Raw genomic sequence first — 19,447 nt, forward strand, 5'->3', positions numbered from 1 at the left:
TATATTTACAATTAAAAGGAACTTAGAATACAAATACAAATACATTTACAATAACTTTGTTCATATTTCTTTTTGTTCTTTTCGTATATTATTTTATTTAATTTAAGAGTGTTATTTTCTAAATTGTTTTAAAATTATTAGTTTTTAAGTATTTTGACTACAATTTTATTTTATAAATCGATATATAATTTCACTGTCTTTTTAAATTTATATTTTATGTTCTATATGGGGCAGATGAATATTGATGAAAAATGAAAGTAATTTTATTTTACACTATTTTTACTTAATGCATAAAAATCAAAGGAATAAGGATACAGTTATATCTATACCTGTCTAATCAAAATACTTGATTTGTTTTTCTATGTAGTTTCTTTGTATGTAGTGATTTTTAGGCAAAAATCGTTTTTTCTCCGAAATAAAATTCACAATTAATTTCCTAACGATTCAATTAAATAAAGTAACTGTTTATTTTATTTATATGTATTTATACTCTTATTTTTTAATTCTTTCAACTGTTACATTTAAAGTGTTGCTCAAAGTTATTATGCATATTATTGGGTTGGGATTTTGAAATTTGAAAAAAGTATATTTTTAATAATATTTCAGTTAATTTTATTATTTCAGAAGGTAGTATATCCCATTCCAGTGGTACCAGTATCCAAAGGTCACTGATGCATTTTAGGTGTATGATGTGTCATTCCGATACCTAAATGTAAATTATGAGGATTATGATGAGCTTGCGTGGGTTGACCATGGTTGTGATTGCTACTTGAACTATTATTATTGTTTTGTTGTGAAGATTGCCTTTGGGAGTTTTTTTTATTTTTCATTCGTCGGTTTTGAAACCAAATTTTTACCTAAACAGATAGTAGTACATAAAATAGGTAAGGAAAATTAAGAAAAAAAATTTAATTTTCGATTATTTTTTAGATTTGTTTATTTAACTTTCTTATGTAGAATACAGAAAGCAATTTTGAATTATACTAGATTATATTATTATCTGATATATATATATATATTATTTGATATATATATATATATATATATATATATATATATATATATATATATATATATTAATATTTACCTGTCTTTCAGTTAAATTTAAATTTCTTGCTAATTCCCATCTTTTTTGTTTAGAAACGTAAGCATTAAATAGGAACTCCTTTTCCAGTTCCAATGTTTGAAATTTTGAGTAAGGTTTACGCTTTTTTCTGACAGACACTTGCTGTCCTACCCAATCAATTGAAGACGGATTTGGTGTACATGAGCCAATAGTTGCGGTTCCCAAGCTTGAGCCTATAAAAATTAATTTAAATTTTTATCAGATTGCCTTTGTTACATTGAATTTTTAATAGCAAACTTATATTTCTATAATCCGATATAGAACACGTATTTATGTACATACATATATTATAATGGAATGTTGAAAGAAAAGCATTAGAATAGTATTTTTGAACATTTTCTAAACGATTATTGGGAGAAAACCAAACATTGATTGCACAACAAGAAAAAAAATTTTTTTTGTTACAGTAGATAATAATATAGAAGCTCTTAATAGGTTGAACTTTCACTTAGTCATTTAATAGCTTCTGGATAAATTTTAAGTTTTAATATAAAAATTTTAGCAATAAAATTACTAACCGTTATTATAAACGACAAAATAATTGTTTGAAGGATTCAGTCCCTAGCCAAAAGTGACGAAGTTTTCATATTATATAAATAGCGAATGAAATGATGAAAATTTAACAATTGCCATGCAAAAAACCTTGCTTTTTGTATAGTAATTTTTAATTTTTAGCCGTTTTCTCACAAAATTGCAAAGAGTGCTTATTAGTTTTTCTCTGTCCATTCGTGTGTTCTATGATCTGTTGGTTCGTCTATTTGCAAAATGGTACAGAATTTGAACCAAAGATTTGCTATGGTATTACCAACCGCCATGTATACAATAAGGTAGTTTATGTAATGACACCATATTTTGGATATCGAGTTTTCGGTGGAGTAAACTACTTTTAGAGAGATGTCGATCTGTGTGTGCACGCGTGTATCTCAAGTTCGGCTGAGCCGATTTTGATGAAATTTTCTATGTGAGCTTATTTTGGCTATGGCGCGCATTGATCAACATTTCATATATATTAGAGCTCGGGAACTGGACTTTTTTGCCAATTTTACATTTTTGCGTATATAACAGGAAATAACCAACCAATTTCGTTGAAATTTAATATTTAAATTCGGAATGTTAAAACAATGAATTTGTAATTTTTTTTGGAAAAATCTGTTCTCCAAAATCCAACGGAAGGCCGATTTTACATTTTTTACCATACCTACAGGACGGATTGATGGAAGTTTTTGAAATTTGAGTTCTAGTTGTTATCGAAACTAAACGGTGAGCTTTTAAGTTAATTCGGGAGGTACAAAGCGAAATTCTACTAAAGCCCAAATTTATATTTTTCTAGGTATGTTAGCCAAAAACTTGCTAATTTGCATAAAATTTAACGGAACTGTTCGAAATGTATTTTTATAATCCTCTGTAACTATTTCACTAAATGAGGCAATGCACATTGCGGTCGGTTATGTTCTGACCACATCAGGTTTTTTTTGTACATTCACAAGCAGGACACCTCATTGTATAATGTTGCCAATATTTCTATGACGGTAAATGAAAATAACAATGAAAATAAATAATTATGTGAGTTTAAATATGATATTAAAAACTTGGATATTTGAAGAAAATATATTAAGCGGCATATCTTATTTGAAATAGTTCCACGTTATATACACATTAAATACATACCAAGTTTGACAAAATTTGATAAATTTCACATTTAATTCGTATTGATTCAAAGCACTTCATTTGAATAGTATATACTTATGCATTTACATAAATACGACCTTCTAACATTAAGTTAATTGAACAAAATATTATGCTGTTATTAGAAAATTGTTTATAGTTCATTTTGTTTTTGTAATCTGGCGAAACCAGATTTTACGCTTTTTCTCAATACTATTTGATGAGAAGAAAAATTATTACACAAAGAAATTTTTTTCGGTTTATTTAACTTATTACTTACTTGTTGTTGGATAAGGATCCGATGAATATGTTCTTAAACTACCAGCATAATTTGTTGGTGTTTCGTAGCTTGATTGCGCGGCGTCCACCGATTGGCGAGCTGCTGCAGCTACTGCAGCTACAGCATTTCTTTCATCAGTAATAGGATATGGCTGACTGCCTTCATACCAATATCGCTGTAAAATAAATTGAATAACTTAATAAGAATTGCATATTCAATTATTTTAATAATCATGTTAATTAAATAATCGTATAAACAGACCAGTCATTTAAAGTGACACATATTTTTAACTGAAAGTAAGAGCAGATATTTTTGATCAATTTAACTATGTGAACCCCTATAGATGTTCTCAAGGACAAAACCTGACAAAAGAATCCATACAATCCCTTCTTAACATTTTTTTCAAATGGAAGCCCTATGTCACAAAAACTTTTTGCTATGTCACAAAAACTTTTTGCTATGTCACAAAAGCGTTGTAATTTGAATGGGAATTTGTTTGTTTTTTTAATTGAAAATTTTGGTATGAATAATGTGGAAAATAACAATACAATATCACAAAAATATAATAAAAACTGAGGATAATTCATTTTAAAAATTTGCCTATAATTCACCGCCCGTTTATGCTTTTTAACACAAAAAGACAAAGTTTTACACAGAAGAAGGTAGAAGATAAAATATTTTGTAAAACCTAAAAGCAATTTTAAATTAAGTAATAAAGTTTGTAAGCTAAATATTAATGTTATGCTTTTTTCGTCCTTTGCAGTGTTTTTATGCGCTTAAATTGTTATTTCTTTGCAAATTATTAAGGCAAGTTGTTTGTTGTAAATTATAAATAAATAAATAAATTCCTCAATCAAATTATGACTGACTCTAAAAGCAAAAATCTGATGTGGTAAGCACATAACCGACCGCAAAGTATATTGTCTAGATTAGTAAAAGTATTCCAAAAGATTATGAAAATGTGTTTTAAACACTTCTTCACAATTTTAAGGGCACTAATAAGCTTTTAGTTAGCATACCAAAAAAGTGTGGATTTGGCTCCTAGTAGACTTTCATTTTGTACCATCAGAAATTATATGAAAATTCTTCAATAACTTCGGTTAACTACCAGAATTCAAATATTAAATTTGAAGATCTGTGATATCTTAAGAAAAATTTAGCACTACAACCCAACCTTTATATCAGCATAAATTTTCGATAATTATTTTTTCCAAAATTTTTTTTAAAATTATTCAAAATTAAGCTGAAATAAAGAATTTTTTCAATCCTGTGTAATTCTTTCCATTGTACTTTAGACCTAAATCTATCTTAATATCTTTAATTTAAACAGGCTCTGGACTAAAGCGTTAAAGGGAAATATAACATCTTCCAAAACATGGGTTTGAACGACTACTTTATTTTTTATAATGTTTATATGTACATATTATGTATAAATAACTTTCATGTTATATTAATGTTAATGTACATATTTACTTTTTTAAATAAACATTATTTTTGAAAGCTGCTAAAATTTATTTAACGTTTTGAAAATTAAAGTCTCCTCTGCGTTAATTTATCTGTGTTATGATGCAAGCTCTCAGGAAAAAACAATTTTTTTTGGTTTTTTAAATACGTTTTTAATTAAACTTCAATTGAAAATGTTTGCACGTTTATATAACAGTAAATAATAAAACTATTGAGTCATAACCCATTCACAGGGTCAAGTTTCCCTTTTTCTAGGTCTGGTAGCTAAAAACTAAGTTGCGTCCTTAAAATTTGAAAGTATTCAAAGGACATTTTCACAATCGCATTTTCGCCAAACCAAAAGATATACTTTTCGTTCAATCATGAGCTCACATCATCAAATTTTTACCAACCGCATTGCATACAATAAGGGAGATTAAGTGATGCCACCAAATTTTTCCTATCAAATTTTAGATGGAAACGCACTTCTCCAAGGGGGAAGCATAAATAAATAATTTTTAACGAGACGTTAGTCAGTCAGACCGTCTCAAATATCTCAAGTTCTGCTGAACCAATTTTCATGAAATTTTAAATGTGAGTTTATATTGACTATGTCATGGGTTTATTAACTTTTAGGATATTGAATTACTTTTAGGCCCCGAGAAGTAGACCTTTATATTTTTAAGAAAATATTGAACAAATTAATTTGAGCCGATTTTACAGTTTCCGCCATATCCTAGTTGACGAAACTAGTTGACAGAATTTTTTATAATTTAACATTTGATTTTATTTGAATTTTATATTAAAATTTAATATTTGAGAACGGAGTTCGAATAGCACAAACGGAAGCTGTACTAAAAGCAAAATTTACATTGTTCTAGCTATGTCAACTAAAAACTTAGTAGCATTCTTAAAATTGAAAAGAAGTATTCATTTCATGAAAAGCATTCGCAAAATTGAACAATACATTTAATTTTATTACAAAATTAAGTTATTGTTAAACTTATATTAAAATTAATCACATTTCACTTTGTAAATAAAATTAATTCATATTTCTATGAACTACTAAAACATGTTTAATAATACTTTTAAAAGAAGGTATTACTGAATTAAAATAAATTAATAACGAAAGATTTCAGAAAAAGAAATTTTTGTTTCCAAAATGTAATAAGTATTGTAGTGTAATCACTTTTTTGATTTAGTTTTTTTGCTTTCATAGTACTTGTTATTGTGCCATTGTTTTTCAATGCCGAATCTGAAAACTTGTTTTCAAAAGCAGCTGAATAAACTATGATATAGTCATATAAAATTTCATACAAAATTTTTTCAAAATAATTAGTCTGATCCACATTCCAAACTGCGAATTTTCTTTCCCGAGCCTCTTTTCACTTTTATAATTATGGTCAACAATAATAATAAGTATTTTTTGCATCACGCTCAATTAAACGTAAAATATTTGATAACTTAAATTTACACAAATATAAAAAAATTTGATGTACATATCACATAAAAAGCCGCAATATATGTTGCCCATAGTTTAGAAAGTGTTACAGAAGATTATGAAAATGGCTTTTGAACACTTACTTTCAATTTTGAGGAACTTAGCAAAATTTCAGCTATAACATACCTAGAAAAGTGTTAATATACCTCTAGAAGTAGAATTTTGTTTTGTGCCACCCGAATTTCCTAAAAATCACCAGTTAGTTTTGGTAACAACCAAAACTCAAATTTCAATAAATTCTATAAATCCCTTCCGCAGATACGGTAAAAAATGTAAATCCATGATCTTTCCAAAAATTTATTAATTCATTGTTTTAACACCCCAAATTTAAATATGACATTTCAAGGAAATTGGTTGATTTTTTCTCTTTATATACATACTCAAAAATACAAAATTCCCCCGGAAAAAAGTTCAATTTCCGAGATCTGATATATCCCAAAAGTTAATCAATTCGTGCTATAGTTAAAATAATCTCAAATATAAAACTTCATTCAAATCGGTTCAGTCGCACTTGAGATACTCGTACTCGCGTGCACACACAGACAGACATTTATAAAACTAAAAAAAACTTTATTTACGCTTCCCTACTATGAAGTAGTGCGTTCCCACTGAAAACTCTATATCCAAAATTTGGTGCTGTTACATCACCTACCTTATTGCATATAATGCGGTCGGTAATAAACTCACATAAAAAATTAGTTCAGCCGAACTTTTGAGGTACACCCGTTCACACACAGACCGACAGACGGACCGAAAACTCGATGTGCAAAATTTCTTGCCATAACCTTCCTTATTGTATGCAATGCGGTAAAAAGGAAGTTAATGAAATTGTTTAGGTTTGAAAATAATGTTGAATTCCTTATTTTTGAGAATTTGAATTGAATATTGAACTGTGTAATAATTTCATCCTGATTCGTTATAAGTATAACGAATAATTTTTATTAAATATTTGATATTTTGTTTGAAAAGGTTTATTCCAATTTTTAAAGTAAATTCAAATTACATTTTACCAATAAATTAATAAAATTTATTATTTTATAAAAAAAGCAAAAATAATTAAATAACACATGTCTAGGGTGATAAATATTTATATTTCATAAAATCATAACTACAATAAGTAGTAAAGTAATTATTATTTAAGAAATTTATTATTAAATGTGATAATTATTATTATCACATTTGATCACTATGAGATATAAACAATTCTTGAAAAACCTAAAATATTTCTGTTTTTTTTATATCCCCGCGTCTTCGTGAAGAGCATATTCACTATGGCATGGAGTTTGTAACCACTTGAACAGTCGTCTATAGCTTGGACAAGTATATATATTCTGGCTCAGCGTAAAATTATGTGCTGATTTACTCATGTCGGTCCGATCGCACGATAACTCAAAAGCGAATAATGCAATCGGCAGCAAACTTTCAAAAGTTGTTTGCCATACAACTCAAAAAGATTTTTTTAAATATTTCAAAAACTAATAGAGATATTAATATCAAATGTCCAATTAAAGGGGTGTCCAATTACATTTTACATATGTTCCACAAATTTTAATGGAATGGCTGCATTGGTTCGGGTAGCTGCCATACAACACTAAATGCTAATGAAAAAATAGTAAAGTTAGAATAATGAAACTTGGCAGTTGTGTAACCGATTTCGGATCAACTACATCTCTGAAGTTTTGGTTCAACGGATTGGCAGGTTTAGATAGCTGCCATACAACTCCAAAAATAAATTTTTAATTTCAAATATAAGTTTTTAAACTCAGGTTGTCAAGGTGCGTAAAATTCGGTCAGTTTATACCGACTGAAACATTTTTACTTGTTAAATAATATATGAATGCGATTAAGTCAGAAAAATCCACCTAGGTCCGGGGCGTTAGATCATCTAATATTCATAAAACAATGTCACTTTACTTGAAGGGAAGTTAAGCTAATCTCATTCCATAAGACATTTTTGTAACCTGTACAAGATTAAAAAAGTAATTTATGACTAATTTTTTTCAAAAATAGCGGAAACTAGAACTTTTCTAGTAACCTCCAACAATTTTTTTTTGTTGTTTTTTTTTAGGTTCACTTTTTGTGATAAGTGGAAAATGGTTACATAATAAAGATTATTATTATTAAAGATTAGGGCTTGTAAACCTAATTCCTTTGAAACATATCGTTGGTTTGACAATCAGAGTTACAATGTAATATTCAAAAGTAATCTGTTGATTATTTTCGTGTATAAGACCAGCAATGCAAATTTCGCTCCTAAAGGTCAATTTGCTTTATCTGATTTCGATTAATATTGTTCGCCATATATCAAATAAGACATATTTATCAAATTTCAAGACGATATACTTGTTTTTTTCTTTTTTTTATAGCAATTGAGAATAAAATCGGCCCATATGCTTAAATTCCTGTTCCTAACATCTTCTTTCACAAATGACTAAATAAAATGATCGTTGGGAAAAAAATTTTTAATTTTCAAAACAATTTAGGTACTTAAAACTAAAAACGTACCACATATATAAAATGTTTTACCAGATTTTTTCAGGTTAAGAACTTTTTTGTGTGTATTAATAGCAAATTGAATTAAAAAACTAAAAAACTAAAAGCAAAAGAAAATAAAAAGCGAATAATAAGTAATGTTTTGTGCACATTCAAAAAGAAGAGAGCGAAAATTATATTCTCAAATAAAACATTTTCATAAATTAAGCGTATAAAACACATAAATAAAGCATATGACATGAAAATTCCGTTCCAAAACATGTAGGTACAGTATGCATATGCACTATTCTTCAATAATTTGTTCATTCCTTTTGTCACATTCATCTTATTTTCAGGTAGGCTATAAAATATCATATACAGTGTTATTATTTTAATTAGCGGTTGCTGAAGTTTGCTAGTGAACGCTTTTTAGTTTTTTTTTTTAAAAATTCCAGTAAGAAAAACAGAGTTTTTGAGAGTCCAATTTCGCTCAATATTAAAACAAGTTTAGAAAATGACTATTTGCACATACATCAAATATAAATCATATATCGATCATATACATCAAATTCGTTTTAATATATTGATCGATTTTTTTTTTATTTTATTTAAAAACAACTTTTATTTAAAAAAAATTTTAAATGAAATGTGTTCAGTTAATTAATAACATAGATATGATTAACATTTAACTTAAAGATTATTTTATTTAATAATATAGAGGTATTTATCATCTATTTTTTTTAGGTGTATGAAAAGAAAACTCCCTTTTATTCGGAATAAAATACTTTTTATTTTTGCTAATATATTTCGTGCGCTACATACTCACTTTATCAAAGCTGATTTTCTTCTGAGAAAATTGACAATAAAAAGTATTTCATTCCGAATAAAAGGGAGTTTTCTTTTCATTCACTTAAAAAAAAAATAATTGTATTTCGGAAAAATTATCAACCATTGAAGAATTTTTTGAATTCATCATCTATTTTGTTTATTGCAAACACTAGCAACAACATTAGGAAGGAATTAAGAACAAAAAAATTGTCTTACAAACAACATTCTCTATCATAAGTTTCTTTTTCCCTGACGAAACGTATCTTTTACTTCAACTTTTAAGGAATTTGAATCTGAAAAAAATGGAAGCGCTATAGTTTGATTCCAGGGAAATTCTAGGAATAAAATTAACACTTCTAGAAAGTGCTGCACCGACTATTTAAAAAAGGATGCCCAAAGTCAAATACAAGTCAAATTTCACATGAACAAAATAAAATAGATAAGCGCAGTTGTTCTATGTTATTTATATAATATAAAAACATGCATGTGGATGGCATATGCATGTTTTTAGTTCTGTTAAAATAAAAGGTTCTCGTTTCGTAAAATTTCAGAATTACGCGAAATTTTGAAAGATTAACGTCTTGGACGTTAAAAAAACTTTTATAGTAAACGAGATATACCACAAAAACCACTTCTATGTCAAAATTTTGGACACCCTTATAAAATGTAGAACTCAAGAAATTGTTACTATTTCTGATTTTTATTGATTTACAACACTTCAACTGTAATAATCAATTATTATTTTGGTCAAATCAATTATTATTTTGAAAGCTATTTAAATTTTAAGAACGGTTAATTGAAATTTAATATTTAATTTCTTTGTATTAAAACAATGAACATATAAATTTTTTGGAAAGATCAGGGCTCGAAAACTGATCTGTGGGCCGATTTTACATGTTTTACCATATCTATGGAACAAATTGATGGAATTTCTTAAAATTTGATATTTCAGTTCTGGTTGCTACCGAAACTAACTGGCGAACATTTCAAGGAATTCGGGTAGCACAAAACGAAACTGTACTAAGAGTCAAATTTACATTTTTGTAGAAATGGCCTAAAAATTGGAAAGAAGTATTAAACAGACATTTTTATAATATTCTGTAACACTTTCACTTACCCATATAATACACATTGCGGTCGGTTATGATTTATTGTTTACGCTGAAACATCTGATTTATTTAATTGGTTTTAGTATTTAATTAGTTTTTAAAATTTAATCTTTGAATTTGTGTTTTTTCAAAAATTTTCAGTTAGCCTTAATCTATTGATGTAATATCAACAGATTTAATGTCTGATTTATACCATATTGAATTTAAATAAAGTTGGGTCAAACTAATGATTTGCATTGTAGCACTTTTCCCTTCAACAAGTGAAAATACTGCTCTTAAAAAAAAACCAATGTATACCTGCCACACTATTAAAATTATTTTCATTCATAAATTAAACTATATCTAGGATTGCATATATTTAGGATGAACGATTTATGCAGTCTGAAATAAACAGAAATCAATTTAAAGAGGACTTAACATAATGCTCTATTTTAAGGGCTGATTGCTTGAGTGAAGTAAATAATGATATTTTTTAATGTCATTGAATTTACCATTAGCTTTTTACGTTTATGGTAATTTGAAAAAGCTTCAGGGAGGTGGAGATGGAAAAAAATTTTCTTCTAACGAAATAAACTATTTGTTATTATCTAAAAGCGGCTAAAATTTTAGGCTCCTACAACCTGGAGAATAAAAGAAAAACGTCATCAAAAATTTGAAAAAAAAAAACGGATTTTAGATAACGGTAAATTTGAACGGCCATTTTGTTTTTTTAAAGTTTAGCTACAGTATGCAACGGTAGGAGAAGCAAGCCACTGACTTTGACATTTTAATAAAGCTGGGTTAAAACAATGGTATGTATAGTAACACTTTTCCCTTCAACAAGTGAAAATACTGATTTTAAAAACAATCTAACTATGTACTACCTGTGGAATGTGCAATCTTTGAAATAAAACAAAAAAATTGAAAAAGGCGTTAACATAATGCTCAAATTTAAGGGTTAACTACGTGAGTTAAGAAAAATAATCATATTTTTTTTGATGACATGGCGTTTACTGTTACCTTTCTGCACCTATAGAAATTTGGAAAGTCGTGCAACTTCGGAAATATAAGGTGATGTCAAAAATTAAAATTTTCCCAATTTTAAGAAGCAATAACTTGAGAAGGGTTGGAGGTGAAAAAAAATAAACTGTTTATCAATATCTAAAATTTTAGTAGTTATTTTGTGCTTTTAATATTTAGTTATAAGTACTATGCCGCGGTAGAAAAAAACACACGCTACTTTCCTGCGTTAACAAAATTTGAAAAATGTTTATGGTTTCCTTAAAAATAAGTAGTCAAAAAAAGGCATTTTTAGATCTTTGAGGGCCTGTAACTTGTAGAGAGGGTAAGATAAGTAAAAGGTTTTTTTTTAAGGAAATAAGTTTCCAGTAAAGATCTGTTTGCATAGGAAATTTCACCTTTCTATCTGCAAGGGTGTAAAAGTTTTGTAAACAGACACACGAACAGACGGACGAACGGACGGACAAAGTGAAAGTAATAAGCGCTTTTTTTCAATTTTTTTTTGGAAAAGTGCTAAAAAATTTAACTCATGTCCAGTTAGTTGTAAGTAAGTGCTAAAGATCCAGTTAACTCGCATAAATTTGTTGTAAAAAAAATTAAAAAGTTTTTATCACTGTATAGTAAAAAAATTATTGTAAACCATTGTTTTTCAACCTGGCTGCTACAACATTTACAGCGTCTCATTATGGTATATTACTTCAGTATTGATTTAGTAATGATTTCAGTATTGCAAACATAAAAAAACTAGCCTAAAAAGCTAATTAGAGGAGATATACATCGATTAGATTAGATCAATAAGAATAATAATTTCACTTATTTCCGTAAAGTTTTTTTTTAAAAAAATATAAAACAAAAATAAACCTCAAACTTAAAGGAAATAATATAAAGTGTAAATTCTTAAATAACTTCTAAAAAGATTAATTCAAAAATAACTAAAATTCACAACAAACATTTCAAGATAATTCAATAACAAATTTTAGATATCAATAAAGGCAATCAAAAAATATATAAATATTATATTATAGATTACAACAGTAAGTAATTAGATTCATTCTTGTGAAGAGAAAATCACGTTTGAATAAAAATTATAAGAAATACAGATTATAATTTATAGGTATATTGTGGAATAATATAAAGAAATATTTAAAAAGTACAAAATTCAAAAAATTGGAAATAAAAACATCATAATACAAAAAGTCACACGGATTACCGAATAAAATTTGTTAAAGATTCGATTTGTAAGTAATCAAATAGTAGGCGCAATAATAATATAAAAATGGTAATAACATGCGGCGCGAGTCCTGGTCATAATTGCATGATTTGTGTTAATCATTTTAACAATACTGTTAGCAATAAAGAGTTAGCTTAAATATCCACACCTGACAAAAACAAATCCTCAAAGTTTTAAAGAAAAATAAAATGTTTTAAAGGAAGGATACCAAGATTTTTAACCAAGGGAAAACTATTGGTTCGGCGATCAACTCTGCACATACTGCTGATGAAGTGCTTTAAGCCAAAAGTAAAAGTTGATGTCGCAGTGAAGCTGAGAATGAAGCATTACGTAATAAAACATTTCAAAACTTTTATAGAACAATACAAGTTAAGTGGACAAAAATATCTAATAACCTTGTTAAAATAAATTTTCAAGTAGTTTGAGTGCTCAGGCCAATTAAAATTATTATCAAGAAATAAACCTAAGTATTTGAAAGAGTAACGCATTCAATTGAAAAACAACAACTATCACAGAAGAAAGTGTCAAAAAACTAAATTAAGGTTAAATTTTCAACAAGAGTGAATTATTTGCAACTATGGGCATGGAAATAAAGATTACTCAACTCGGAAACGTTACCACTCCAGCTATAAACCGTAAAATTAGTTTTAGGACTAATAACTAGTCGATGTACATGAAATCAGCGCCTGATTAAATCTAAATCATAATTAATATCACAAGCAACTTTCATTAAATTAGGGCAGTTATATAAAAATGACTTATGATCAGCAAACGCGATACTTGTTAAACGTTGGTATACCTTGATGAACATATGGCGTATTAATAAAAATAATGAATAGTAGCGGTCCCAGGACAGAATCCAAGAACTCTAATATTAATTTAAGTGTAATTACTAAAGGTACCATTAATTCTCTGACTACGATTTTTAAGAAAAGAAGCAAACCAGTTAAGAACAAACCCCCCATAACTATGGGAAATACAAGAGTGACCATTATTAAGACTATGATAAATTTTCAAGCAAAATTCAGCAAAGCACCCTCAGTACCACTACCTTTTCTAAAACTGAACTAGCTGTTAGAAAAAAACTTAAATATAAAGCCTTTTTGTCTAATACATTTTTTTCTTTAACTGTTATAAGAGAAATTTTCGAAAACTATTTACAATAACCTATCAATTAACAAAATTGTTTGTGACATTCATCCAACACTTTGTTTTAAGAAAATGTTCTTTAAACATAAATAACAATATATCGATTTAGTTTAAGTCTTCGTTACATGTATCAAAAACGGATTTTTTTAGAGCTGAAAGTAGTTTTAAAATAAATTTGTTTTTTAATTTAAAAAACAAATTTATTTTAAAAAATTTTTTAAAAAATTTTTGCTCTATAACAATATTCGTTAAGTTTTGGGTAAAAACAAAACCGTTCTTGACTATTTTGGGATAATAAAGCTTCAAATATAAAGTTTAAGTATAATTTTTTATATATTATGATCAACTATAATGCGATATGATCAAACGGCACATAAATAAACTTACAGATATGTATTTGAAACTTATTATAAAAACATATAATAAATACTTAGATTATCTACTTGCAAAATTTTAAAAAATAATATAAAAAAATTGTCTTGTTTATTACCAACATTGTCAAACATTGTCGAATAATTTTTCTCATGTAAGTGCATTTTTTCAATTTATAGCGCAATATGAGCTAAATAAATGGACTGGAAACCGACCTTTTTTATGACTTAAGTCAAGAAATAAAACAAAAACGTTTTTGGAACTTTGTTATATACTTATAATAAAACGACTCATTCATATGATAAAAAAATATAATTCATTTAATCAAAATGATTTCTTAAGAAAAAATCGTTTGATTTTTTTTTCGTATAGGTGCACCGGATTTTTTTGAATCAGTTCAGTTTAAATAATAAAAATACATTTTACTACCTATGAAAATGCCTATGCTGCTAGTCATAAATTGAAAATTAAATACTAATTCTCTATTTGTAATTTATTTTGTATTGACATTGTTTTTTATAGCTTATATATCTACACCTATAGAAGTTTTGAAAACATGTAAGATTTTAGTAATAATTGTTATAATTTACCGACCGCATTGCATACAATAAGAAAAGTTATATTTTCCACCTAAAGCACCAATTTTCGCAAATCGAGTTGTCTGTAAACTATTATTAGGAAGATATGTCTGTGTCTGCACGCGTGTAACTCAAGCCTAAATAATTCTCAATTTTTACGAGCCGATTTTATATTTTTTTATTCAAACTTCATTTTGCAGTACGAGAAACCACCTAGTTTTTGGAAGAAATTAGGTATCAGCAACTGGACTTTAAACTGGACATATGAAGAGAAATAAACCAATTTTCTTGAAATTAATTACTTAAATTCTGCATTTGATCATTGCAGAATTTTATAATTTTTACTTTATATTTAAGAAACTAGTATATTTCTTAAAATTTAATATTTGAGTTCTGTTTGCTACCGAAACTAATTGACAAACTTTTTAGGAAATTGAAATTGCATGAAGTTAACATCTACTAAGAACCCATTTTACACTTTTCTAGGTATGTTAACTAAAAATTTGCTGTAAAATATTAGTGTCTTCTAACTAAAAAAAAACTTTTGTGCCGTTCAAGGTTAAAATAAAATAATACCTTGTACGCAATAGGTCTCAGTGGAAACATTATCCTCAAAACCAAAGATTTTTATATATCTCTCTCACGTTGTAAATAGAAGGAAATTGAAATTCTTTAAAATGAAGGAAATAGAGGTTTTCCCAAACAATTGTGTTTAAACTAAATATAAGTCTTTAATTCCGTCAGAACTTATTTATTTCTCTTAAAAAATTATAAACATATGTCCAAAGCCTCCTACCTCATTAACCACTACCTTAAACCGGCTTTCCCACTTTATCGGATAAATTTTTGTGTTACATACCAACATAGAACTCAAATTTTAATTGCGTAGTTATTGACAAATATTCTTTTACATAGTTTTTTTAAAACGCTTGTTTTAAAAAATAATTTTGTTCAAGAAAAAAGGTTGGAAAACTTAGTGGAAATAATAGAAACCTTTAACAATGCTTATCTAACATATTTACCTTAATAGTGCTTTTTTAATTTTTTTTTGTATTTTGTAAAATTTTAATACTTTTTCATTTTTATACTTTGCAATCGAGACATCTGACATAAAATTAAAAAATAAGGCGTAACACAGATTTAGATATTTTTGTATCTATATCATAGGAAATATCCTCAGTTAGTAACAATGTAAAAGTTTAACAGCATTATACTTCGTGATTTAAAAGAAAAACTATACGAACATAATACAGCGTGATACAACACATAATTCTTTGAATAACAATAATGATTATTAAACATTTTCGTAAATTAAAGGCTTATAAATATTAATATTTACAACGTAAATTATAAATATTTATTAATATAATAACGTCTTGCAGTTATACAAAAAAAAAAACAATTTACAAAACTGTATGCCTAAATGTATATATTCGCAAGCATACATACGAGTATGTGTACACAGGGTTATTGTTGAATTATATTTGGAAGAAGGAAAATTTGAAAAAGAAAAGCTCGTTTTACAAAATATTTTATGTTGGCTATTTTCATGGCGTTGCATGATGGGAATAGGAAGAGCGTTTAATCTTATAGTCATATTTGCTGTAATTATATCAATATTATAATATAGATATGTAATTATATCTATATTATTACGTTATAATAACGTAAAATTAATAACGTAAAATTTCTTACAAGTTTAAAGTTTTTTATTTCTTTAATCTCAAGAGTTTTCTGAATATCATTTTTGGTTAAAATTTTAAGTGTACATAAAACTGAATGTATAAAAATGTATGTATTTATGTATACGTATATCATAGTAATCAAAAACAGTCTGATGTGGTCAGCACATAACCGACCGCAATGTGTATTGTTTAGTTAAGTGAAAGTATTACAGAATATTATAAAAATGCCTGTTAAATAGTTTTTTCTAATTTTTAGGTCGTTAGTAAGCTTTTTGTTAAAATACCTAGAAAAATGTAAATTTGGTTCTTAGAAGGGTTTCACTTTGAGCTACTCGAATTCCATGAAGTGCTCGATATTTAGTTTCGGTACGACCAGAACTCAAATATCAAGAAATTTCATCAATTAGTTCTGTAGATATGGTAAAAAATGAAAAATCGACCCCCAGATCAGTTTCCGAGCCCAGATCTTTCCAAAAAATTTTATGTTCATTGTTTTAATACGAAGAATTTAAATACTAAATTTCAATGAAATCGGTTGATTATTTCTCTTCTCTTTATAAAGTTAGGAGAATTTCCGAACGGTCGAGCGAAGCTTATTTATGAAATTTCAAGTAAATCTGTTGAATATTTTCTTCATAATGATCAAAAATGTAAAACAGACCTGTTTAAAAGAGAAGTTCCTGAGACCTGATAAATCCCTAAAGTTGATCAATCCGTGCCATCTTCAAAATAAACTTACATATAAAATTTCATCAAAATCGGTTCAGCCGAACTTGAAATGCATGCGTTCACACACAGACCGACAGACCGACAGGATACTAAAAAAAGTTTATTTGCGCTTCCCTACCATGAAGAAGTGCGTTACCACCGAAAACTCAATATGCAAAATTTTTTGCCATCATATAACCTACCTATTATACACACAATACGGTCGGTAAAAAAAAATGTGTAAAAACAAAATAAAGAAATATGAATAAAAATTCGTAAATAAAATACTTTGTCGTACATGAGTCTACACATTCATAAGCATCGCACATGTACTATTATATATTATTATTTACATAAATATATTTTTCAACAGATATACGCGCAGAGAGTCGTTTTTAATATGTATCTAAGTGTTATAATATCGTATTATGCTTATATACATATCACGTTTAATAAATATTAAAGTTAAAAAACTTAGTTTTGATGTTTGAAAAAATTTTCATACAAAAGAAATATTTCTAATCAAAATTCAGAAGCAATATTTAAATAGTCACAATTTATGAAATCACACATGCAATTTTTATGCATATGAACATATATGTATACAGTACTTATTCGAAATATCCAAATTTATTTTGACTTACTACTTTTTACAATTTATATAATTCAATTGAGTTTTAAAACTATGACATATGATGTACATATGTACCTGTTTCAGAAATTTTATATATAAATCATTTATATATAATGTAGGTATATGACCTTGGAATACGATAACCCATTTATATGTATCTTTTAATGTATATTTATTGTTACAAGTTAATTATCTATTAAGTTATTTCGCCACATAGAAGTTATTGACTTACATTAAAAATAATTGAATTTTATGAGATGAAATTAAAATATAATTTAATTACCTGAGGGAACTGAGCGTCTGGATAGTAATAAACTGGCTTTCGATCTCTGTCCAAATAGTTGTGGGGATATTGAGGATGGTCGAACCCTGTGTCATAAGTCCATGGATACGGAGGATGCCGAATTACAGACGGATCGGTATCAAAATTTGGTCTTTTAGCAGGTATGTGTAACGGTGGAGCTGAAAGAATCGACATGTTTTCTATAATTACCAAAAGTGAATATACCGTTCAGCAAATATAGATATCTTTCATTTTTAAAATTGCAAGCAAGAAAACTTTTACCTTGAGGTTGAGAGCTAACACTTGTGGGAGATTCACTCGCCGTTGAAGGCGTCACAATTTGTGTTTGGCTAGACGCCACTGTGTTTTGCTGTTGTTGTACGGTATTCGCCGCCGTTTGCTGTCCTCCTCCGCTTGAAGTGTGTTGCGACTGATGAACAGGTGATGTAATATGATTATTTGCAGAAACAGGACTACTTTCTCCAACCGATGATGTATTCTGTGACTGTTGTGCAGGTTGAGGTTGTTGTTGTTGTTGATGTAAGATTGCCGAATCTTCATATAAAACCACAGATGGCGTGGAATGTGTTGTAGTAAGCGGTTGAGATGTTGTAATTTGTGTATGATCAAGATGTGTGTGATGTTGATGATGATGCCCCCACCAGGCCCCGGCAGCGGCGTGCGACCCTGCCGAGACATTGTGGGGGTCGTAAAGAGCGCACGCCAGCGGGAAAGTTGTTTGAAGGAGGGGAGGAATAATTACGGTTATTTTGTTCGAATATTATAAAAACAATATTAAATTTTTAAAAAAAGTTTTCGGGAAAAATATTGTTTTTGTAGCAAAACGAAATATTAGTTTTTTTTTTTTTGTAACAATATTTTTTTAGGATCAGTTTTGTCAATCGTTTGAATCAATTATATTTTATTTAAAAATATTTGTTGAATTTAAATTTTATGTTTCATTTACAGCAGTTAATAATATATCAGACGTTAACATTCACAAATAGAATGTGTTAAAGTACGCAACAATACATAAATTTCGAATATATTTATTTACACACATATAAACACAATAAGTGAATACAGTAGTTTCAATTCACAAAACATTAACAAACAGTAAAAAGGTGGCAAAACATCAATCCATATAAGAATAGAACAACAAACCGTTTTATTTTGTTTTTATTATCGTTTTGCAAGTGTATATGTCACATCATCCCGGATTATGTTAAGTAAGGTACATTTATTTTTTTGTTTTATTTACAGATTTATAATATATATGTGTCATTTATTGTTTTATGATTACAATTTTTTTATGTTTCAATTTAGAGATTTTTTCATGAAATTCAATTTTAAATTATAGAAATATACATCAAATGTTACACAT

The 19,447-nt window shown here is 27.6% G+C and overlaps 1 protein-coding gene across 1 annotated transcript; it reads right to left on the reverse strand.

The window, feature by feature from the left end:
• Positions 1–209: 209 nt before the first annotated feature.
• LOC129616397 (homeobox protein abdominal-B) lies at positions 210–18,832 on the reverse strand (the record flags this gene model as incomplete). The annotated part of the gene is made up of 5 exons (XM_055532019.1): positions 210–857; positions 1,088–1,299; positions 3,072–3,246; positions 18,064–18,263; positions 18,346–18,832. Coding segments are annotated over 5 exons (1,266 nt in total), but the record flags the coding sequence as incomplete, so codon positions are not given.
• Positions 18,833–19,447: the final 615 nt, after the last annotated feature.

This window comes from Condylostylus longicornis, unplaced genomic scaffold (assembly GCF_029603195.1).
Source record: "Condylostylus longicornis isolate FDR11 unplaced genomic scaffold, ASM2960319v2 ptg000194l, whole genome shotgun sequence".
In the NCBI taxonomy this organism is placed as follows: Eukaryota; Metazoa; Arthropoda; class Insecta; order Diptera; family Dolichopodidae; genus Condylostylus; species Condylostylus longicornis.